The sequence below is a fragment of the Thrips palmi genome, unplaced genomic scaffold (assembly GCF_012932325.1).
Source record: "Thrips palmi isolate BJ-2018 unplaced genomic scaffold, TpBJ-2018v1 HiC_scaffold_11, whole genome shotgun sequence".
Lineage (NCBI taxonomy): Eukaryota > Metazoa > Arthropoda > Insecta > Thysanoptera > Thripidae > Thrips > Thrips palmi.
The window spans coordinates 6,323,477-6,344,912 of NW_023144622.1; the positions used below are offsets into that span (position 1 = coordinate 6,323,477).

At 46.5% G+C, this 21,436-nt stretch overlaps 4 protein-coding genes across 8 annotated transcripts; 2 read left to right on the forward strand and 2 right to left on the reverse strand.

Annotated features, from left to right (window-relative positions):
* The first annotated feature begins 21 nt into the window (after positions 1-21).
* Positions 22-5,491, forward strand: LOC117639393 (phosphatidylserine synthase 1). The gene is made up of 8 exons (XM_034375000.1): positions 22-314; positions 819-1,077; positions 1,172-1,330; positions 1,403-1,554; positions 3,082-3,336; positions 3,414-3,636; positions 3,729-3,798; positions 3,889-5,491. The coding sequence occupies exons 1-8, from the start codon at positions 139-141 to the stop codon at positions 3,948-3,950; spliced, it is 1,356 nt and encodes a 451-aa protein (XP_034230891.1). The 5' UTR covers positions 22-138; the 3' UTR covers positions 3,951-5,491.
* Positions 5,488-11,852, reverse strand: LOC117639390 (glutactin-like). 3 transcript variants are annotated; one of them, XM_034374997.1, is made up of 12 exons: positions 11,644-11,852; positions 9,823-10,088; positions 9,570-9,734; positions 8,888-9,041; positions 8,471-8,659; positions 8,133-8,326; positions 7,023-7,206; positions 6,848-6,940; positions 6,660-6,763; positions 6,206-6,356; positions 6,001-6,115; positions 5,488-5,891 (listed from the first exon to the last, which is right to left on the reverse strand). In XM_034374997.1, exons 2-12 carry the CDS (start codon positions 10,054-10,056, stop codon positions 5,672-5,674), a joined length of 1,803 nt encoding a protein of 600 aa, XP_034230888.1. In that variant the 5' UTR covers positions 10,057-10,088; positions 11,644-11,852; the 3' UTR covers positions 5,488-5,671. The 3 variants fall into 3 exon arrangements, with proteins under 3 accessions (XP_034230888.1, XP_034230889.1, XP_034230887.1); XM_034374998.1 differs by having other exon boundaries at positions 7,023-7,200; positions 9,823-10,065; positions 11,644-11,851; XM_034374996.1 differs by having other exon boundaries at positions 9,823-10,065; positions 11,644-11,851.
* Positions 11,853-12,167: 315 nt separating this feature from the next.
* On the reverse strand, positions 12,168-17,599 carry LOC117639591 (myb-binding protein 1A). The gene is made up of 11 exons (XM_034375411.1): positions 17,368-17,599; positions 16,810-17,007; positions 16,530-16,712; positions 16,232-16,444; positions 15,932-16,135; positions 15,606-15,828; positions 15,346-15,502; positions 15,141-15,262; positions 14,890-15,047; positions 13,127-14,799; positions 12,168-13,046 (listed from the first exon to the last, which is right to left on the reverse strand). The coding sequence occupies exons 1-11, from the start codon at positions 17,542-17,544 to the stop codon at positions 12,623-12,625; spliced, it is 3,732 nt and encodes a 1,243-aa protein (XP_034231302.1). The 5' UTR covers positions 17,545-17,599; the 3' UTR covers positions 12,168-12,622.
* LOC117639594 (eukaryotic translation initiation factor 4H) lies at positions 17,572-20,934 on the forward strand. 3 transcript variants are annotated; one of them, XM_034375417.1, is made up of 6 exons: positions 17,572-17,822; positions 18,539-18,686; positions 18,777-18,999; positions 19,081-19,413; positions 19,593-19,780; positions 19,895-20,934. In XM_034375417.1, exons 1-5 carry the CDS (start codon positions 17,785-17,787, stop codon positions 19,763-19,765), a joined length of 915 nt encoding a protein of 304 aa, XP_034231308.1. In that variant the 5' UTR covers positions 17,572-17,784; the 3' UTR covers positions 19,766-19,780; positions 19,895-20,934. The 3 variants fall into 3 exon arrangements, with proteins under 3 accessions (XP_034231308.1, XP_034231307.1, XP_034231309.1); XM_034375416.1 differs by having other exon boundaries at positions 17,573-17,822; positions 19,593-19,810; XM_034375418.1 differs by lacking the exon at positions 17,572-17,822 and adding an exon at positions 18,062-18,080 and having other exon boundaries at positions 19,593-19,810.
* Positions 20,935-21,436: the final 502 nt, after the last annotated feature.

Consider the following 21,436-nt stretch of genomic DNA (forward strand, 5'->3'; position numbering starts at 1 on the left):
GCATTATTTACAGTAATCATGTCTTATTTGCAGGATCATTAATAACCTAGAGGGAGCGGAGCGAAGCGAGGCATCGACGAGCTGTAGGACGAAGGAACGGGACAGTCGAACAAGTTTTAAAGTTCTATGTGATATCAAATGACCACAGCCATGGAGCAACGAACCACTACAAGTAAACGTCGAGAAGACGACATTTTCAACTCTATGAACGAACGTCCAGTTGATGATATTTCATTGGAATTTTTCTACAAGCCTCACACCATTGCTCTTCTGGTTATTTCAATATCAGTTGTATTATACACATCATTTACAAGGTATGTCACTGGTTCAAAAGCTGTATGTTTACATTTTAGTGCATTTTCCTATTAAATTGTGCACTGTTTGACTTTGAGGACCTATTCATTATTTACATCGGTCGGTTCGTTTGTCTGAAGGTTAGAAAGCTTTTGCCCTACCCAGTAAGTTACCCCTTCTCTTTGGAGAAAATGCTGTTAGAATACCCCTATAGGTGGTTATTCTTACATACAGAAAAAATTTGTAATGTCTGGAACTTTACTTCACCCCCTCTTATATCTGTTAGTTCCAGCTTCAAGATCAACTCTACTCCCACCCTTCATTAAACCTTCAGCTTCACACTTTTCAGTTTCTTGTCCTCAGAATGGAAAAAAATCCTCAAAACCATACAGTCTAGCATCACTGCTTGATATCAACTGTGCAGATCTTGTGCAATTTATTTTTGATCGTCAGATTGCATCATTCTTGTCTCTTCAACATCACCCATCAATCTCAACTAATATTTTGAAATTCTTGTTTTCCAGATCTGATGAAAATATTCAAGACAATTACTGGGCTGGGTGCCTTTGTGTGATATTCTTTTTCCTCATTATATCTGTGCTGGCTTTTCCTAATGGGCCATTCACTCGACCTCATCCTGCGGTGTGGCGCATTGTGTTTGGAATGAGCGTACTTTACAGTCTTGCTTTGCTCTTCTTGCTCTTCCAAAATTACAACACTGTGAAAAACATTTTCTTGTGGATTGATCCTGCCTTGAAGGACTTTAGCATCGACAGTGAGAAGGTTTGTAGCCTGTATTTTGCACTGTTTGTCTTTTCCTCAGTTACTTTTCTTCCAGTGGAGTGTTACTTGCTCAAATGTTGACTTGTATTTTCAGGAGTATGGTGTCAACTGCTCAGAGTACACTTTTCAGAGGATTTGGAGTACAGTTGATGTGTTCGCCGCTGGTCATTTCTTTGGCTGGGTATTCAAAGCTGTCCTGGTCAGACATCTTGGCATTCTCTGGGCTATGAGCATCATGTGGGAGCTCACTGAGGTTTGAATGATTAAACCGTGTTTCTATGCATTAAAAATTCATACTAGCTCATTTGTAATTTAAATTTTGCAGATGATTTTTGCACACTTACTTCCAAACTTCATTGAATGTTGGTGGGATGCTTGGATTTTGGATGTTCTTGTCTGCAATGGACTTGGAATTTGTGTTGGACTATGGATCTGCAAGATATTGGAAATGCGTGATTACAAATGGGCTAGCATCAGGTGAGTTTAATTTTAAACCTTTGTTTTTAATTGTGTCCTCATTTTCCCCTTCTGTGATAAATCTCTCTCTAACTGCACTTATGAATACTAGATCAGATTACAAGAATTTTATGATATCTTTGGTTTGCATTGGTACTATTTGGTAAAACTAAGAAGTAGTGTTCCAATTGAAAAAAAAATTAAGCATTTCAGCAGGCACTGAGTTCTCTCCAATAGTACTTGTCATGTATCGGGTATTTTACATTCCGGCCGCTCATGTGCTTTCTGCTATGTCTTCCTTTGTCTTTGTTTGGTGCCTCTTTACTTTTGAGCAAGTTTATCTGCAATATCTTGTAGAATTGGGAGTAGATGGTGACACCTGACCTCTTAAAAAGACCCCAATACTCATTTATTGATTTCCGCTCTCTTTTGCCAAGAGTCGTCTCTTGCTTTTGCCTGTTGTAAATCTCAAACCATGTATTCCCTAGATAATTCTTCCCCTCATTTGCTGTACAAAAGTCCCTTTTTATTCTTTATTTTTGAGATTAGATACTTTCCTTTAATGCTTTGAAATAGTTTGCATCAGCATTATTAATTAATTTTCTTCAGTTCTCTCTGTGACTGATTTTTCTTTTTTGAAATAGGGTCCCAGAATATATAGAGAGACATCTGATATACTGGTAAATACAGTATCTGTGTTGTCTCTATCACTAACTGTTTTGTGTTCACAAAGTTTACAAGACGTCATATTTCAGATATAGTTGTTACTCCACTATAGACCGTTTCATTGCCAGGTCGGGTGTCAATGTGTGACTCTGCAGAGGCATGTTTAGTACCAAAATTAACTTTCCCAAAAAAATCCACAAGCCTGGTAGAATGCTGTCTTTAAAATACCAAGCTAAAATTTGACATTGAAATTTTCTCTAAACTGCTGAATAGATATTTTTTTACCCTAGAGTAAATGCATAGACCTGGTTTTGCCTTGAAGAAATCTTATGAGAATAGACTCTGCCTCTGATGAAGTCAGATCAGTGAAATACAAAATCCCATGTTCAAGCTGTTAATCCTGTGCTAACAATTATTTCCAAGTTACATTGTTCCATCTTCATTTTTTGTGGCAAATGTGTGTTTTTTTTTTCCCCATAATTGTTTCCTGATTTTCCCCTATTATTTGTTTGGAAGCTTTTGTTCTCTTAATAAAATCCTCATATGCACTGCTCACCTGTGTTGGAAGCATAATCAACTGATCTTTCGGAAAGCTTTTCATATCGTATTTAAGTAGGCGAAAATATGTGTTGGTGACTCGTTTCTTGCTCCTATGCACTCCCTTCATTTATTAAACAGCACTTATCCATGTCAAAAACTGGCATCACACTCATGCTTCTTCACTTAATAAGGTTTGCTCTAAAAATCTTTGACCTTTTTATTTCTATTTTCATCCTGGGCTCATTTAAGTGGTTTTAGTCAATGTTTTGTTCACTCTTGGCAGTACTTTAATGACCACCTTGAGTGCCAATCGTGAAATAATTGTAATGATTGTGTTTTCAGGGACATACACACTGCCACTGGAAAGATCAAGCGGGCTGTCCTGCAGTTTACTCCTAGTAGCTGGACACCTGTGCGATGGCTGGACCCCAATTGCACGTATATGAGATTTGTAGCAATTTGTCAGTTGGTTATCTTCTGGCAAGTCTCTGAGCTAAATACATTCTTTTTGAAACATATCTTTGAAATGCCACCATCCCATCCAATTGTTGTAGCAAGGCTTTTCTTTGTTGGTATTGTGGTTGCACCATCTGTGAGGTAAATATCTTTCTAGATAAATCAGGTACCATTTGATATATTCTTGACCACTGAAGCACTTGATGTAACTTTTGCAGGCAGTATTATACCTATGTAACAGACCCTCTTTGTTTAAGAGTAGGCACACAATGTTGGGTTTATGGTGTCATAATGGTATCAGAGAGTCTGTTGTGCATTAAAAATGGAAGAAACTTATTTGAACGTACTCAAGTTCTGAACATAATGTTGTGGCTCTTGTTGCAAGCTATAGTGTCCATTTTGTTCCTGTGGGGTATTTCGCAATACCACAAATATTTCCCTGTAAGTTCTTTTTTTTTCTTATCTGTATAACCTGCTATAAATATACATTGTTATAATGGTTTTTTTTTTTTGTTTTTTTTTTCAAATTTCAGAAGGAGAATGACGTGTCAAGAGATTCTTCACCAGTGAAATCTCAAGATTCAGATTCTTATGATGAAGCAGGTATGAGTTTCAATGGTTACTGGTTACGTTTTTCTATTACAGTATGTATCCTGCCTTTGATTTCTAAAATTACATGTTTTTTTTCTGTAGGCGGCGTTCGCCGGAGACATGTTACATTCCTTAGTCAAAATGAGCATGAGAGATCAGACTAAAGAGAGACCTAAGACTTGCACTTCAGATCTCATTGCTCTGTACTGAGCATTGCTTGTTTTTAGCACGTAGGAAGCTGCTTCATCTGTTCATGTGTTTCTGCTCACTGAAGATGCTGTAAATGTGTTTGTTGTGAACCCTCTGAACTCAGCTTCTGTCTGAGAAAATTTGACATTCTCTGCAACAGAGCCCAGTCTTGACTTTCTATCAATATTCAAAGTATTTGTGTAAGCGCTCTCTGAACCAAAAGTTTTGGCCATTGAAGAGTGGTTGTGTTTACCATCACAAGTGAAGAGGCCGTAATGTCAGCAGGGTACTACAACTAAGATTTATTTCTGCTTACCTTGCAATTCAATTTTTATTATTGATGTGAGATCGCCCTTGTAACAGATCATTTTGCTTTTACAACATTCTAACCCCCTTCCCCCTGCCTCCACCCTCCCTCTTTTATCCCCTATTTATGTCAAGAGGCAAATTTAGTCCCTGTTTAGTTAAATGTGTGCTGTAGTAGCGTATGTATTGGATGTTGTTGCTGTTGATGTATGATTCTGTCATCACTTTAATTTGAGTACTATGTGCATCAATTAGTGATGCTGAAATCAAATGGCTGTGTTTAGTATCGGAGACTTGCTAGGAGAATTGCCATTATCAACTCAAGAACCAAAGAGTACTTAAGTTCTTTGTACCATGCATACAGAGATTCCTAGAGTCAAGTCAAGAGAGTGGTGTGTCATATTTAATTTCCTCTAGTTATTTCACTATAGTCTCAAGTAAACAAATCTGTGGCAAATAGGATTTGGGAAGTTTGTTCTTGTTTTTGCTATTAAAATCACAAAAGTTTGACTTTTTTTAATTTGACAACTTTTTTTTCATCATCTTTTTTTAGTATCAGTTGACTGGAGTACGTAGTTTTACATGTAATCGATTTGCCAATCACTTTGTGCCACATGCCTTGGTTGTGGAAATACATTGACTTGCTGTCTGGTTAAGCCATGTTACTGTTGCTTGTAGGTGATGATAACCAAACCAAATTTGTTTTTCTTCTTGTGATTCTGAAAACCTTTTTGATTGTTAGTATGAGACTTATTTAATGGACACTACTGACATGCCTGTGTTGCATTTTGTTAATGCATGTACCTTGGTCTAAACAATGCTGTATCATCATCTCCTCAGACATTCTCTTTCTTAGGTAAGAGTTGGAAATGTAAACCTCTAATGTTGTAAGAAACTAGTCTGTGACAGATTTGTTTTGTAATGTGTCTTAGACTTTATATAATTTTTTTCCCTGACTTTGCTCATTTTTAGCCTGTTCCATTCTCCCATTATAGCAGAGTTGAGTGTCCAGCTTAGATTTATAAAGTCGTCTATCCTTTGCCATTTTTGTCATCTACTTGTCATATGAGGCTTTGATAATTTCCACAGGCCACTGGGAGCTGCAAGAAACATTAGTGAAGTGAAGTTTTATGCTCCAACCAGTTTTGTGCCATTCATGTTGTAAATGTTGTAATCGAATAAACCAATGTAAAACCAAAATAACCATTTACAGTGGATGCACTTGCTTTTATTTTCTCCTTTAATTTTCCCCTCTGATATTTCCAGCCTCATAAGCAGAAAGGACTGATGTCTAAGTGTAACAGAAACACCCACCGATTTTTTTTTTAGTTCTAACGTGAGCACACAGCGCTTCCACCTCAAGCCCATCTGTAAGCCTTTTCCTTTTTTTTTAAGTGTAGTGGTAATAGACGGCCAGGACGACGGCGACGAAGGCGACGGCGGGGCGGGCAGTGGTGGTCGTCGCCGCGCTCAGGCCTTCCTTGACGGTGATCTGGTACTCGTCCAGGAAGTCGTCGCGTACCAGCGGCACGCGGTCCACTCGCAGGTACGGCCCGTTCTCGGTGCTCACTGGTGGCCACTTTGGGACTTGGAAGGCGGGCGCCGGGACACTGCAAACCACGGCCAACCGCCTCACTTGAAAAGAACCGCCCTTTACGAGATCTGGGGGTCCAAAATCCGAATAAATGACAAATCAGTAAAGCAGGAGAGCTAGGCTACCCCGTGGTGGCGAAGTTGGTCCACAGCTCCACCATGGTGCGCGCCGTCTTCTCGTCGTCGTCGCTGGGGTCGCGGTCCGGGAACAGGTAGATGAGGTCGTCCGAGTGCGCCACGCCTGCACGAGAAAGCCACCAAGCTCGTCCAACAGTCCCGAACAAACGAAAACAATGGACGCATAAACATCGAATGGGAAGAAGGGACGTGCCTCCGGTGAAGGGGTACTCGATCGAGTAGCCGTAGCCGAACTTGGTGTGGCGGCCCTTGTAGTTGAAGCTGTACAGGTAGCTGGGCGCGATCCGCGAGTTCTCCTGGACCATCCGGAAGGTGCACGCCTTGAGCAGCGTCACGCCACACATCTGGAACGGACGGAAAGGCCGAGCGGGGCCACACTTTAAGTCCGACTCGGGCGACGCGGCCGCCGGCCTCGCTGGCCGCAGCGCGGAGCCATGGCGGAGCCCTGGCGGAGCCCCTGTGGTGGAGGGGGTAGGCACCCCCCGGACAGGGCGTCGCGCGGGTTGGCCTACCCACGGCTCCGCGGGCGCTACGCGCTACGCGGGCGCTTGGCGCGTTTCCGCCGTCTTGACTCTTGACTTGCCACCATCCGCCCTGGCCCCTTGCCCCTTGCCCGGCCGTCCGCGAGTCGCGCCGCGAGTACTCACGTCCACCAACCCCGGCGTCATGCGCGTGAAGTTGCCCATGTCGCTCTCCGAGAAGAACTTCCTCCTGAAGACGTCGCTGAGCGCCCCCGTGTCGTCGTTGATCCCTGTCGACGTGGAGGGAGGCGTGTTAGTTCGCTGCGGACTGCCCCACGCCCCGGCCGCGCCTCGGCCGCGCCTGAGCGCCTTACCGCTGAACTCCAGAGCGACCTGCGTCAAGTTGTGCTTCAGGTAGTCGTAGTCGTCCATCCTGCCGTCAGGCTCCAGGTAAAAGTCGTACAGGTCTGCAGCAAGAAGCAACGTGCTCATTCGAAGGTCGAAAACGCGGTTCAGGCACTCGGTATTCGAACCCGCGGCACTCCTTACTTCCGAGAAAGACGGAGCCCTCGTCCTTGGTGACGCCGCCCATGACGGGCAGCCGCTTGAAGCGGCCCTCCCGGAGGCTGAGGCGCGGGTTCTCGACGAGGAAGCGCTGCGTGCCGGCCTTCTGCACCACGGCGTGGTTGCCGCCAGCGCCCGTGGCCTTGCCGCCGTCCGCCAGGTCCTGTTTCTGTGACGGGTTAGTGCGCATTACCCGTGAGCAAAATGCTTTACACCCCGCCCCTCGCGCCGCCCGATATTTACAAAAAAAAAAGAGAAAATAAAAGAATGTTGAAACTGGTATTTGAACCCGTGTCCGTGACGGCGCGTCCAAGGTAACACGCGCACGCCCCTCTGTTTATCTGGCTGCTGGGCGGCCTGGTCCACTTATGGCACACAGGGGCACGGCCAGGGCCGCGTCGCCGCGTCGGCGCGTCAGCGTCCATGTGTGTGTGTGTGTGTGTATGTGTGTGTGCATGTGTCAACACGCCAATGTACGTGTGCATGTAGCCACGCCTGGCCGTGTGACGGTGTGCCAGCATGGTGCCAGCGTGCCTGCCCGGGCGGGATGTCGGCATTACTTTCAATTGGACCCTGATCCAGTTCCTTGCAGCGCGCGCTCGGAGCGCTTCGGGCTGACACCACTCGCTTGCAGTGCAGGCCAACTGGCGGTCGCAGTGTGGCGCGTGCGTGTCGCAGTGCAGTCACGGTCGCACGCCCCGCCCCGCCCCGCCCCGCCCCGCCCCGCGTCACTCCGTCCGTCACGACGCGTCGCGTTGCGCTTGGCGTTGACCTGACCTTCCGGTGCTGCGACCCAGTCCCCGTCACACAGACGCACACACACACATGACCAGGAGGCGCGTAAAAGTGGACCTCACGTGGTGTCGCACTTGTTGTGCTCGCAGCGCGGGCTTGCATTGAGGATTTAGGGATTCGATTTCGGACCTCGAAAACAACAACACACCGCTGGGATGCTAGGCGATGGCTTTGCCCGTGCCCATCATACATGTTGATTGGCCCACGGTCAAGGGCAAGCAGTCCATCGTGGCGGGGGCGGTGGGACTTCCCCCGCTAGCCAGCCCTAGCCAGCCCTGGGCCCGGCGGCGCGGCACTCACCAGGAACTGGTTGTGCGCGGCCAGCAGCGTCTGCGGCGGCACGGCGCGCAGGCAGGCCGCCAGCTTGTCCAGGTCCGAGGTGTTGGTGCAGTTGGCGTAGTAGGCGATGTTGCGCGCGCTGTTGAGCGGCCGGTCATCCATGAGCCACGTGCAGCGCGCCGACCCGCTCTGGAAGATGACGCGCCGGAACAACTCTGCCCGCGTCAGAGACAAAAATTACAAATGCATTTGTTGGCAAGGGGGCAGTGCTGCCAACTGTTCGCTGCTAATCCAAGCGTGGAGCGAGTCCAGGCTTAAGGCGTGGACTAAGTTAGGCCCACACTCGGCAGTGTGCTGACCGTTGCCGACGAGCGGGCTGATCATGAAGAGTGTGACGGAGGCCGCGCCGGAGCTGGAGCCGAAGATGGTGACGTTGTCCGGGTCGCCGCAGAAGTGGCGGATGTGCTGGTGGACCCACTTGAGGGCCAGCAGCTGGTCCAGAAGGCCAACATTGCCCGGCACTGAGTCCGACTGTAGAGACAAAAATCCTGAGGAGGAGAAGAACCACCTCACAAAGACGTCTGGGAGCGCCTAGCATAGTCACCAAAGTAAACAAAGATTCAGCAGCGATCGGTAATTCATTCAGAGGGACCTGTGTTGACTCAACAACAAGCTGCCACTTTTCCGCGGCGAATATCTTAGATCCACTTCTCCATAAACACAGCATGTTCCATCTTTTCAGACAAACCGCCGCTCTCTGCGTTGTCTCTGCGTACCTAGGGGGCCCAGGCGGTACTGGATCACGACCAGGACCACGTCCCGGTCCACCAGGTAGTGCGGCCGGAAGTCCTCCGCCGTGCCGACGCGCCAGGAGCCGCCGTGGATGTAGAACATGACGGGCAGCAGGCGGCCACCGCACGTCGACGGCCTCTGCGGACACGACAGAACAGCGTCAGCACTCTGTCTCTCTCGCACTCGTGGGGCGTCTCGTTCAGGTGCGAGAGAGACGGAGCGACGAAAGACTCTCGTGAGCAGGGGTCGTGACCCCCGAGACTTCCCCCTCCCCCCAGCCCTCTGTCACCTTCTCCAGACTCCAGTGGCACGTGCGCTGGCACGGCCGGCCGCCGGGTGTGGGAGGGCAAAACATTTACGCAATCGCCCTCCGCGGCGGCACCCTTAAAACCGCGCCTGCCTCCCTGGCCGCCTGGCTTGGCCTGGCTTCAGACGGAGTTGACTGAACTCCCTTTGCTGCCGACTGATTCCACGAACCGCTTCGTCGCTGTCTCTCTCGCGTCCCTACGGCACGCCCCGTGAGGGCGACAGGGGCAGCGCGACGACTGTTGTTTCGGCGTCGACCACCGTTGCGTGGCGGTGCGTTGCGCAAGCTGTCGTCTTGCGTAAGCGCGCTGTGATGGCTACCCGAGCCGCCGCTGCCGCCGCCGCGCTGGATCGCCTTACCACGGGGGTGTACACGTTGAGGGTGAGGCAGTCCTCGATGTCGACAGACTGGTCCTCGTAGCTGACGGGGGGCTGGTTGTCGGGGAACTCCCACTCCTGGGGGCACCGCCGTCCGAACGCCGTCGCCTTGAGTGGGCTGGACCATGGCTTGGCGGGCTCAGGGGGCTGCAAATGGAAACATCAACGTCATTGGCGTGTCGGCCCGTCCGTCAGCCCGTCGCGCGGACGACAGTGACACGAGCGGCGGGCTCACCAAGAACCTCCTGGCGCCGCTGGGGGGCTCGGCGTACGGGATGCCCTGGTACTGGTAGATGGGTCGGCGCCGCCAGTAGGACAGGGTGCGGGTGCCCTGGATGCTGCCCAGGCCCGGCACCACGTCGAGCGTCGGCAGCGGCGTCTGGCTCAGGTCCTTCTTGTCCGCGGAGAGCACGCAGGTCCAGCACAGGGCGGCCGCCGCCAGGAGCAAGTACCTCGCAGGCAACCACATCCCGCAGGGCTGTCGACACGGCCAAGGCTGAGCTTTTCCAAAAAGAGTGGAAACGGCAAATATGGCGGGGGTTCTTCGCGGCCTCGGACATCGGTCACGGCCCCGGCCGTGTCTGCTGTAATTCTAGCAGGTGGGCCCGTATACCTCGCCTGTCAAGCCGTCCAGGCCGTCCGGGCCGTCCGGACGCAGGCAGTCGAGGCCCAGCTACACATCACGGCGCCTCGGGAGGCCGCCGCGCCGCGCTCTCCCCGGGGATGGCCCTCTGATTGATGCCCTTCATGCCCGCCCATAACTTGACCTCCGACGGGCCGCGCGCCGCCAGGCCGCCAGGCCGCAGGGGTGGCAATAAAGTCCGGCGGTGTTTCTGGACGCACCCCGGCCGAAGAGAAGGCGCCTGGCCCGGCCTGGCCCGGCCTGGGCCCGCCTGGGCCCGCCTGACCGCGGCAAAGCTTCCGAGGCGATTCGGAGACGGCCCCCAGACTCGTTCACCCCGGTGGGGTGGCGGCGGCGGCGTCGCGGGCCCCGCTGGTTGTGGCCAGGTGGCGGGGGCGGCGGCGCCACGGCGGAGGCGGGGGCCCCCCCCTGTAGCTTGTGCCTTGGCCCATGTGACTCTGGGGCCCGGCGGTTTAAGGGTTCCCGGGGGTCGGGGGAGCCTTGGCGGGGTGCCCCACCACGAGGTTGCCTCCCCGTTGCCCTCTTTTGTATCCCCTTAATAGGGAAAAGCCAAAAGCAGAAGTTTTAAATTTTGGGGTTTTGGCCGTTTGCTAATTTCTTTTTGCGGGTATAGACGTTGCTTGCGAGGCGAGGCGCACCCGACCACCACCCCACCACCACCGGCGGGGCCCGCGCCCTGCGCCCGGAGATACTCACAGTCGAGTGCTCTTGTGGACCCTTCCCTTCCCCCTCGCGACTGGAGACTGAACTTGCTGTTTGTTGAGATAGGGCGGTTACCTAAGCGCGCTTCGGTGGCCGAGGACGTAGATAAGGGCCCTGAGGGCCTGGCCCGGCAGGCCCGCTCTGCCCCGCTGGAGCCACGCTGGAACGGACCGCGGGGCGGGGAGGGCCCGGGGCACGGCCCGTGGGACTGGCTGGAGGCTCCAGAGATCGGTATCCTGGAGAAGGGTTTTATAGCGGCCATCACGAGCTTGATGGGGAGGGACTCCATGGCGGAGGGGAAGGAAGCCAGCAAATAAAAGTATAAGCAGTCCGTAATCCAATCCGAAACGCGTTATCGGAAACAAATACGGCGGAACTCGGCAAGTGGACTCCAGGAAGGGGTGGGGTCTCGGGCTCAGTCAGTCGGTTGCGTCTTGAGCGATGGGGATGCTAGGAATGACACTGTCGTCAGTTCGTGACGATTCGAGTAAAACTCTAGGCGGAGCCTTTAGCGAGTGAGACGCCAATCAGATGTTCGCACCTTGGCGAGTTGCGGAATTCCCTGTTGGAGATGACAGAGCCTTATCGCGGCTGCGAGAACCAGCCGCGTTCAAGTCTGGCCCTCTCAATGTAGCTAACTCGGTGACTGGCTGCTAGTCGGAGGCTCGGGGGAATCACTCACTAGTGCACTCGCACCTACGGTGTACATACCCTCGCTAGAAGTCGACTCGGCTGCGACAACTTGGCGTCTTCATCGCATTTCGGCCGGGATGGGGACTCGCCGGGGCAGCCCTCGGATCGCACAGGACACGAAGCAGCCCGCGCTCCACACCAGCGCTCGGGACTCGGCACTGAGAGACTGAGAGGGCCCTCTCCCGGCGCGGCAGCGCGGCCCAGTGTGCCAAGCTCGGTCCAGGCGGCTTGGCTTTCGAAGGGCCCAGGGCCGTCCCCGTGCCGCGCCAAACCCTAGCCTCCCTGCAGGCCAGCCCTGCCCCTGCCAGCCCTCGGTCTGCCCCCACCCTCCCCTTCCTCCCCCAGGCCTCTCCTCTCCTCCGCCGAGAGTACTTCCCTGCCCGCACCACAGCACGGCGTGTTCCTCGGTGTGCTTCACTGCTTGTGCATGTTTACATGAAACGCTTAAAAGATACTCCAAACGTTTGCCAAGGGCCAGTGACAAATCAGATTATAAATGTGCAATGGAGACAGAAAAGGAGACAAAATAAACCCAGGTCGAATCGTCATTATTAATAAACAACCTTTAATAAAACCATGCAGGTCCTCTATTGGTCCTCTCAAGCCGCCTCACGTTCACAAACATTCAAATGGAAGACACTCATACAACATGACTGAAGCTCAAACAAAGCAAAAACCATGCTAATAATAACAATGATCTTCCCTCTTTGAACTTGTTAGTCGAATAACAGTGCATCAAAAAGCTGCACATAACCGACAAGTAGTAAATTGATCTCATGTACTTTTTCAGAACAGCAACTGATTATAGTAGATATGAGATATAAAATGAGTCAAGTTAAGATAACTGTGCTGGGACTACAGAAAATATTGTATAAATTACATAAAACTGTAAATTTAGAGTCAACAACATATACTCTTCTCTAGTATAATGGACTTTCATTTGTACAAAATAGATTGTATAAATAATCTGTGACCAGTTTTTGACAACACCTTCTCATCAATGTCTTTTATTAGTTTTCTTCTTTTTTTTGCCATTCTGTGTATCTTCTGAGGTAGAATGTTTCTGTTTTCGTTTAACGGATGAAATTACATTAGATTCTAGACTTTCATTGAAATTAGAACTATCATTATTTGATACATCCATTTCCTCATCTGAGGGCTCCATGCCATTTAAAGCATCGTTATTTACACCACTAAATGTAACAGAATCGAAACCTTCAGCCATCAGAGCCATTCTTTGCATCTTTTTCTCTTTCTTACTAGGTCCTTTTGAGACGGTATTTAGTTGTGCGGTTTTTGAGCCTGTGTCATTGCTATCTAAACCTCCATTCACTCTATTTTCATTTTTCTTTTTCTTAGACTTTGACTCAGAAGTTTCTCTATCTTGCACCTTATCAACCCTCTTCAAATTCTTCAACAAGCTGTGGAGGACAAAAGACAAAGAAGTTAGTAACAAAAGAAGTTTGTAAAGCAACTAATTTTACAGTGTTATAATGCATACCTTTGATCAAGTTTCAGTTTTGATACAACATTTTTGAGTGAGCTCTTGGTCTCTGGAGGAACACCATTTTGGCAGAAAGATGTCACAGATGCAGACAAAGAAGATACATCAGTAGGTCTAGCTAGGGGCAATGATAATATTTGATGAAGAAGACGCAGTGCAGCTGCAATATATTTGCCCTGTTGTGCTTTTCTAGAGGAATCATCATCAGACCCATTCAGCAATTCAATAGAATGGCTAATAATCGAAGACACTATTTTCTTCAACATCTTCTTTTGCTTGTCATTAGCTAAGTTCTTCATACGCCGATTATTGAAAAATTGGATCAATAGATCTAATGCCTGACCTCTTCTGAAAAGGCGAACTTCTGAACTAAAAGCATACTGCACAATTGATGGGGCAATACACCAACAGCCACTCCATGTAGAATTTAACACGTCCGAGAAAATACTCACTGGAAGAAGACTTTCCCTATTATTGAAGAATTCAAGAAGGAGCGCTTCGTAAACATTTACAACAGGGTTCTGTTTGTCTGATTCAGCAGACTCTGATTGAGCTCTAACGATGTCTGAGCACCGAACTAAGAATGTACAGCATTCAGAAATCAAATCTGACAAACCCAAGAAGGTGGTTGTACTTTGGGCTCTTTTCACGGCAAGTGATTTTATTTGGTCTGCCAAAGATCCCTCGTCAACTCCAGCCACAGAAGAAAACTTTTTTACCTTCGTGAGAAGGTGCAAAACACTTCTGGTTCTAGTTTCAAGAGGCTTCTGATGCACATCTTTCAAGCAGAACGCCATAAGCGACAAGAGAGGTGCCACACACTCCAAACACATCTCCATTGAAGGCTCCTTTGAAATATAAAGGTCAACTAAATCAAGAACACGGATTCTGAAATGGGTCACACTCTCCTGATTTTTGGTTTGTTTCTTCTTTTTCTTGCTATTTCTAGACATTTTCATTGCTTCAAATGCTTTAGCTAGAGCCTCATTCATGCGTTCCCCTTCTTCTTCAGTAATCTCATCCAGGTCAACAGATTCAGTGTCGGATAGTGACGCGGCATTTCCGAGAGCCTGTCGTATGTCATTACGTAACTTGTCATTAATGGTCTCCTCCAAATCTTCATCATCTATATCCTCATACTCATCATCATCATCATCTGTATCATCATCTTCATTCTCTTCATCAGACGTGTCCTCACCATTGTGCGTACCATTAGTTGGCATTTCCTCGTCCTCGTCCTCACTCTCTGATTCACTTGCATCATCCAACTCCTTTGTTGAAGTCAAAGGATTTTCATCTCGACTCGGGTCAAGAACTTCAAGAATCTGATAAAAGGCGGACACAGTGAGATGTTTCTTGAGGTGGGGAAAGACTTTACCAACAACAGTCCGCAACAAACGAGAACTATTTGAAAGAAGGGACAGGAGCACCTCAACCATCACTTCAACCCACTGGGGTTCCTCTGCATTTTTGGATTTGTGCTTGCCCTTCATACGTTCATAACAACTGTGAAGTTCTTGAAGGGATTCAACCGCCATTTTGGGTTCTGAAAAGAGTTGTAGTCCCATAAATAGGAACAGGCTGTGGAAAATTTGCGTTTCTGATGCACTTGATTCACTTTTAGCAAATTTAGAAACCGTCTTCATCATCTGCTGCCACGCTGCAGAAGACTGCAACAGAGAAAAAGCAAGAAGATAGTGCTGAGGTGTGAAAGAAATTTAAGTGCAGTACTTAACAATGGACTAGCATTGCATACTCACTTCAGCACCAAACTGAACTCTGAGGCTCTTAACAAATTGTGTCTGATTTGCCATTAATTCATTGATGTGTTGGACAATTTGGTTCAGAATAACAACCATAGTTTTAAAGTCAGAGAACGCCTCATCCAAAGCACGGAAGAAGCAGTTCCTCACATTGGCTGGAAAGATAACAGAAGGCAAAATATTAAATTATCAAATAAAGGAAGGTTTTCAAATGAAACATTTCTCATGATGTCATGTAAGTTCCATACCAGCCAATTCAACATTGAATGCAGAGGAAGTAGTTTCACGGAACAATCCACGGTGAAGTAGGAATAAAAGCTGTTCGACCTTCCAATTAATATCATCATTACAAGCTTGGTGTCCAATCAAACTACAAATATAAAATAAAACCAGAGAATTATAAAAACATAATAAAGGCTGCATTCAAGATGAGTTGAGCTAAGGTATACGGACCGTTTTAGTTGCTGAGCAGCAAATACACGATCAACAGTTCTCCACACTTTGTTTTCTTCTGAGGATTTGCCATCAACAATGTCCGCAAATTGTTTGGAGAGATCCTGCACACTTTTCTTGCCAAGTTTGTTCTCTAATAAAATAGTTATGTGACTACCTATAAAATAAAAAAAAAGAAAACATAAATTTTCCATGACATAGACAAATTATTCATGAGTACACAGGATTAGCTTCAAAATTGAAAAGTCACAATCACATACCAGTTTGTTTCTCATATTGAAGATCACCACAGAAGAGAATCTTTTTGATAATAGCCATCCTTACTTTATCTGTGGCATCATCAGCTAAGAGAACTTCTCCAAGAGATGCAATAGCTTCTTGGGCCTTGGTGCAAATTTCCACATTTTTAATTTTGTCTGATGCAGGTCCACTTAATGTGCGACCAATAACATCCAAGATGCGAGATGTTACAAGTACTTTTACCTAATAACAAAGAGCAGAAAGGTATTAGTAAGAGAAAAGATGCAATCCAAATAATTTCACAGCAAAGAATACAAAAAAAGTGACCAATTCTGAAGGCGCATACCATCTTTTTATCTGGCACTTTTCTGATAAGTATGGTGAAAAGTATAAGAGAAGCATGATCCTTGGATTTGGAGGATGATGCCAACAAACTGTCAACATCCTGTGTCCAAAATGTTTTAAATAAAGCTTCATTGTCAGGGAGGCAAAGACTTTTACAGAATTCTTCATAAACAGGGTGCTTAATCTTTGTAGAATTGCTGTCACCCTACAACATAAACAACATTTTAAGCCCATAAACTAGGACATGAAAGCTTCAGCATGCTTTCACAACCACACTAGAAATGCTTCATGGGATGCTTACCACAAGCTTCTGAGCAAAAAACCGCATAGACTCTGGGGAAAATATTGGGAAACCTAGGTTCTGTTGTATCTTTTTACTCTTGATGATATTTGGAACTCGGTTTAAGGCAGACAACAAGAGAAGAAGTGTGTCCAGTGTTTGATCTGCCCATGGTTTCAAAACTTCTTTGCTGACCAAAGGCCAAACTACATCAGTGAGAACAGATTCTTCAACCTGCAACCAACAATAAGTTCCATAAGAGACACAAGTACAGAGTAAAATAAATAAAAGGAGTAACAAATCAAACACTTCATCATACATTAACCATCAAATCATGTAAAAATGGCGCGGAGGCATAGGAAAGGTAGCTTCTCTTGCTGGCACTAGAGAACAGAGTCGTCACAATTTCCTTTTGTTTTTCCTCTGAACTTCGTAAGAATAAGCCTCCTCTGACCGCTGCACCATAAGCAAGTACCTGACCCAGCAGCGCTTCTCCTTCTTCCTATGATGAAAATGGGAAAAAGTGAAGTGTTACTTGATTATAAGAAAAATAGGACACTGTTAAGACAAATATAAACAAAATGGAAAACATGACATACCCCTTTGGAATCAATGTCAGCACATGAAAATTCCTTCTCCACTATTGCGGCATAAGTTTCACAAGTAATCACAGGGAAAGACTCCAAAATAGCAACAAGAGCAGTGAAGTAACCCTTCTGCACCACTTTATTCTTGGAACCCACACCTCTAACAAGTCGTTTGAGACTGTATGTGAGATCTATAGGCAACTTTTCAGACTGAAACAAGGGAAACAAAACATGTTATCATTGTGACAGAGGACATACTGAGCGATAGAAGGGTATGTGGATTTGGTAGCAACAGAAGTAAAACAAGAGGCATAAAATACTTGAAACAAAAGGACAAAAACCGAGAGAATCTTTCCAAAAATACGAATAAATAATTCCAAACGGAGAGAGCCGGTGAGGTTATGACAATAATAATAAAACAAATATGCAGACCACCGTAGAGGAGGAAACTAATACAAACATCAGCGATTAAGGAGACGAGTTGTCAGAATTAAAAGGCATTATTTCCTCTCCCAAAATACAAACAAATGGACATAAATACAGAGGTTGCGCCACGCCGCTGTAGCTTACCGTTACGTCTCCTAAGATTTCAGTTAAATGTTGAACAAGAGAAACACACGATTCGATTCTTGCGTCATCTGATTCAGCGCCAATACGTTGAAAAATTGTAAAAATTGATTCGTTGACTCCATTATTTTTGTTTTTGGAGGACGTCGTTTCACCCATGTGGCTTGCGGCGTGGTCCATTTTTGATTTCGCTCCCTTCACCGCCTTGTTCGTCTGACATTCGAACCTCGCGCCGACACCAACCAAGGCAACAGAGCTACTCTTTTTTGCGTCGTAAATTTGTGTAGTGATATTCAGGCCACAGTATTGTTGTAATTAAGGTCGTGATAAAAAAGTGAGTGGATTGCGATTTTCGGCAGTTGTCAACAAGGCAAAGAATAGTTGATCACAGTCATCCGCCGCCAGTTGCATCCATCCAACATGGCTGGACGCAGCGGGTATGATGATCAAGAATCATGGTACGTGTATTTTTTAAAGTTTTCTTGTATTAATTGAAAGTCTGATGTAAAATGAACTTGAATAGGGAGGCTTTACCTTGACACTTTGAGTTGTCAGTATTTATTTCCCCCCATCAAATCTACAGTGCGAGTTGAACCGGCATAAGCCACGGTCCGTCCCCATGGCCCCTGTGTGATAACCGCCTGTGATTTATGTTGTTATGGCCAAAACTCTGTTCTTTCCTTTCTCTGTTTCGCGTCCTAATCGGCATGGCCCAGGTGATCAATGTTAGGGAATGTCGAAACGTTTAAAGACCCTAGTTCTACCTTCAGAAAGTGGCTACTTGTGCAGCCTTCGCGGTCTTGTGAGGGTTATGATCCGGCCCAATGCAAGCGGTCAACTATTATGTCTATTTACAACTTTGGGCGGTTCCTTTGCACTTTCAGGAAGTCAAAATTTCCAGTCTCATTTTATGGATTAAATTTACTTGGTGAATGTGGGTTCAATATTTTAATGATAAGAGGTTCCCTCTTTTGACAATTTTGCCCTCTATTGTACCTTTACTGCATGCAGGCAAGGCAATTTGTAGCAACAGAGACTTGGTACAAGAAACTTCTTTGTTGTCTGTTCATTTATCGCCCATTTTTCCACAACTTCTATTATTCTATGTGTCATCCGTAAGAAACTGAATGGTCTCTCATTCCTAGTGATTTACGTTGAACCTTGTGCGTTTCAGGGACAATTTTGGAGGCGGCAGGCGAGGTGGTGGAGGAGGCGGAGGACGTCGCCCTTTACCTACGGAACCACCATTCACAGCCTTTGTCGGAAATTTACCTAACGGAGTTGTCCAGGGAGATATTGCCAAGATTTTTCAAGATATGGCGGTTAGTATATCAGTGAAACAATCCCTTTCATTTTTGAGAATTGTATTGGAGTTTCAATTTTAAATTTTAATTTTCTTGTTTTTCTTTCAGGTTAAAAACATTAGGCTAATGCATGACCGTGATACTGACAAATTTAAAGGCTTCTGTTACGTGGAATTTGACAAGAGAGAGGATCTGGAAACTGCTTTGGAATACAATGAACGAATTAAAGTTGAGTCATCCCTTATCCGGGTAGACGTTGCAGAGGGCAGAAGGAATGACCGTGGTGGTGGTTTTGGAGGCCGTGGAGGTCGTGGCGGCGGCGGCGGTGGAGGTAAGTATCGGCTGCAAGTTGCCGGTATCTGTCGGCTAGTTCGCGAAGCTGACCCTTCTCTTTTGCATGTCCATGATTCAGGGTTCGGTGACCGAGGGCCAAGAGGCGGTGGCGACCGCGGTCCTCCTCGGGGAGGTCCCCCTGGAGGCCCATCAGAAAGGTTCTCTGACGGTCGGGGCAACAGAGGCATGTACGGCGGTGGCCAGTTTGACGGCGACCGTGGCGGCGACTGGGACCGCGGCGGTGGACGACGTGGCGGCGACCGCGATGGTCCCCGAGGAGGTGCCTTCGGCGGCAGGGATGGCCGGGACGGACCGGAACGCCGAGGCTTCGGAGGCCCCCCTGGCGCTGGCCCTGGCGCCGGTCCACCAGGCCGAGACCGGGACCGCCGGCCGTTTGAGGAACCGCCCCCAGGTATGGCCACGCCTCATGCAGACAGTGAACCTGGAAACAATTTTGTGACCACCTTTTATCGTGTTCAAGGGAAGGCTATATCCCAACTCCATTTTCGGTGCTCACAAACTACTTGTAACCCCTTTCCCCCTCTCAGCAAATAAAAAAAAATAATTCTTGTAACTTTGTTTTCTTTGCAGACACAACTGGCCGACCAAAACTGAAGCTTGCTCCCAGAACTGTCCCAACACCAGTCAATGCACTGGCTGAAACCTTACAAAATACTTCAATTTTTGGAGGTGGTAAACCTCGAGAAGAAAAGGTTGATTCTTCAGAATCATCCGACCCAGCTCCGCCAAATAATACTGAATAAGAGAGGACTTAAAATGTAAGCCTCCCACAATTGCAAAATATTCAGGTAAAATAATTTTTTGCTTGTAAAATGTATTGATGACTGAAGTCTTAAGGTATTTGCATTCATGGATTTGTGTCACTCTTCCAGACTTGACTATGGTATAGCACAAGAGCAAGGGTGGAGAGGACAAGAAGAGCCGTTTTTGAGGTGATCTCTAATTTCTTTAACAATCAAATCAATCAAATGTCACTGATCAGTGTGAAGGAATAGAGATATGGACTATCTTTGTTTAGCAATCCATTTTATTATATGTAATTTCAAATATATGTATTGAAACTCCTGTTTGTCTGATGCCTTTTGGCATTTCTTTTGTGCATAAATGTTTTCTCTTTGCTGCAAATGTGCATTGGTTATCTGTTTGTGGTGTTTGATTTTCAAGTTACAGTCTGAGAGTATGCTCAGTTTGTGTCTTACCTATCTGTTCTTTTGCTAGAATTGTGGTTGTGTACTGTTAAGGGCTGTGGCAGTAGCAGGCTGTGGGACAGGAGCAGGGCTCTTGTTCATGCAACTTAAGCTCTTTGTTGTTTCGAAACACTTTTTGCATTTTTCTTACCAGAAGGTCAAAGATATAACACAATAATTTTACTGCATCATTCAATTATTGAAAGTGATTTTTTAAAAAATGAATGCCGTAGATTATCAGGACTTATATTATTGTTTGCAAATTTGGCATACTGCAAGTCTTGGCCCGAAGTTTTTCCTCTCGTAATTTTGAGCTCAGGTTGGGTATATTTACCAATTGTGGATATTTGCTTGAAAAGTCAATGTCTGTAATACATTAATGGCAGTTTGCTTGGACTGATTGTGCCTTAATGCAAATCATGTTTGTAATGTCAATTAGAACTGAGCTGTTTCTGTAGGCAAATGATGTCTTTGAATTCTCTCTAATTTTACATTTCATGTCCTTTCCATTCTGTAAGTACCTTGTGGTTCTCTTTAGATTATTGCTGTTTTTGTTTCTTCACTTGTTTTACCTTTTTTTGTCCTTTTTATTGTATTTGTTTTGAGACCTTCAAGCCATGCCTTTCTTGTGATGTCTTTTTTGGGTGTATTCATTTGCCTGAATTCATGAAGTTCAAATTGAAGCTTATTAATAAATTAAATCTGAGAGAAAACCCTTAAAGAAATAAGGTTTACACTTTTTCTTTTCTTATAAAAAAATAGTAAGTTTATTGAAAAATGTGTGCAGCATGCACATTTAGCCCTTATAAACAGTGATTTGCAAGTAGTGGTAAAGTGGAAGGGCATACACAAAAACCTGTCATTTTCTACCCAATTTCAGCACTTTTCCATCAGGCTACTTTCTTCGTTTTTCATTTTTTGATCAGGTAACTAACTGGGCTTTGGCGAATTATGCTCGTATCTCTTAAATTGGGTTCATTGTGATTCTTACTTTCGGGACATCAATTTTTCCATATTGGTTCTTATTAAGTAACTTAACTCCACAAAATTTGAAAGTTCAGATTCAAACACTCAAATCACCACACCTATGTGAACAGGACCGGAAAGTACCATCAAATTAAGAGTAACATGAATGACACAATGATCACCATTCATCTTGGAATGAACGATGAACACACTTCCGCTGGAAGGGACCACGCTTGACCAAGGGCACCAAGGGTGCTTTCT

What these genes read in the sequence shown, in the direction of transcription:
- LOC117639393 (XM_034375000.1), top strand. Translation starts at nt 139, where the DNA reads ATGACCACAGCCATGGAGCAACGAACCACTACAAGTAAACGTCGAGAA. An exon ending in TACAAATGGGCTAGCATCAG is followed by an intron (nt 1,555 to 3,081) that starts GTGAGTTTAATT and finishes TTGTGTTTTCAG; the next exon opens with GGACATACACACTGCCACTG. An exon ending in GTGGTTGCACCATCTGTGAG is followed by an intron (nt 3,337 to 3,413) that starts GTAAATATCTTT and finishes TAACTTTTGCAG; the next exon opens with GCAGTATTATACCTATGTAA.
- LOC117639390 (XM_034374997.1), bottom strand. Translation starts at nt 10,056, where the DNA reads ATGTGGTTGCCTGCGAGGTACTTGCTCCTGGCGGCGGCCGCCCTGTGC. An exon ending in CAGCCCGCTCGTCGGCAACG is followed by an intron (nt 8,327 to 8,470) that starts GTCAGCACACTG and finishes TGACGCGGGCAG; the next exon opens with AGTTGTTCCGGCGCGTCATC. An exon ending in CGAGTACCCCTTCACCGGAG is followed by an intron (nt 6,116 to 6,205) that starts GCACGTCCCTTC and finishes TTTCTCGTGCAG; the next exon opens with GCGTGGCGCACTCGGACGAC.
- LOC117639591 (XM_034375411.1), bottom strand. Translation starts at nt 17,544, where the DNA reads ATGGACCACGCCGCAAGCCACATGGGTGAAACGACGTCCTCCAAAAAC. An exon ending in TCAATATGAGAAACAAACTG is followed by an intron (nt 15,503 to 15,605) that starts GTATGTGATTGT and finishes TTTATTTTATAG; the next exon opens with GTAGTCACATAACTATTTTA. An exon ending in GCTGCTCAGCAACTAAAACG is followed by an intron (nt 15,263 to 15,345) that starts GTCCGTATACCT and finishes TTATATTTGTAG; the next exon opens with TTTGATTGGACACCAAGCTT.
- LOC117639594 (XM_034375417.1), top strand. Translation starts at nt 17,785, where the DNA reads ATGGCTGGACGCAGCGGGTATGATGATCAAGAATCATG. An exon ending in TGGCGGCGGCGGCGGTGGAG is followed by an intron (nt 19,000 to 19,080) that starts GTAAGTATCGGC and finishes TCCATGATTCAG; the next exon opens with GGTTCGGTGACCGAGGGCCA. An exon ending in GTTTGAGGAACCGCCCCCAG is followed by an intron (nt 19,414 to 19,592) that starts GTATGGCCACGC and finishes TTTTCTTTGCAG; the next exon opens with ACACAACTGGCCGACCAAAA.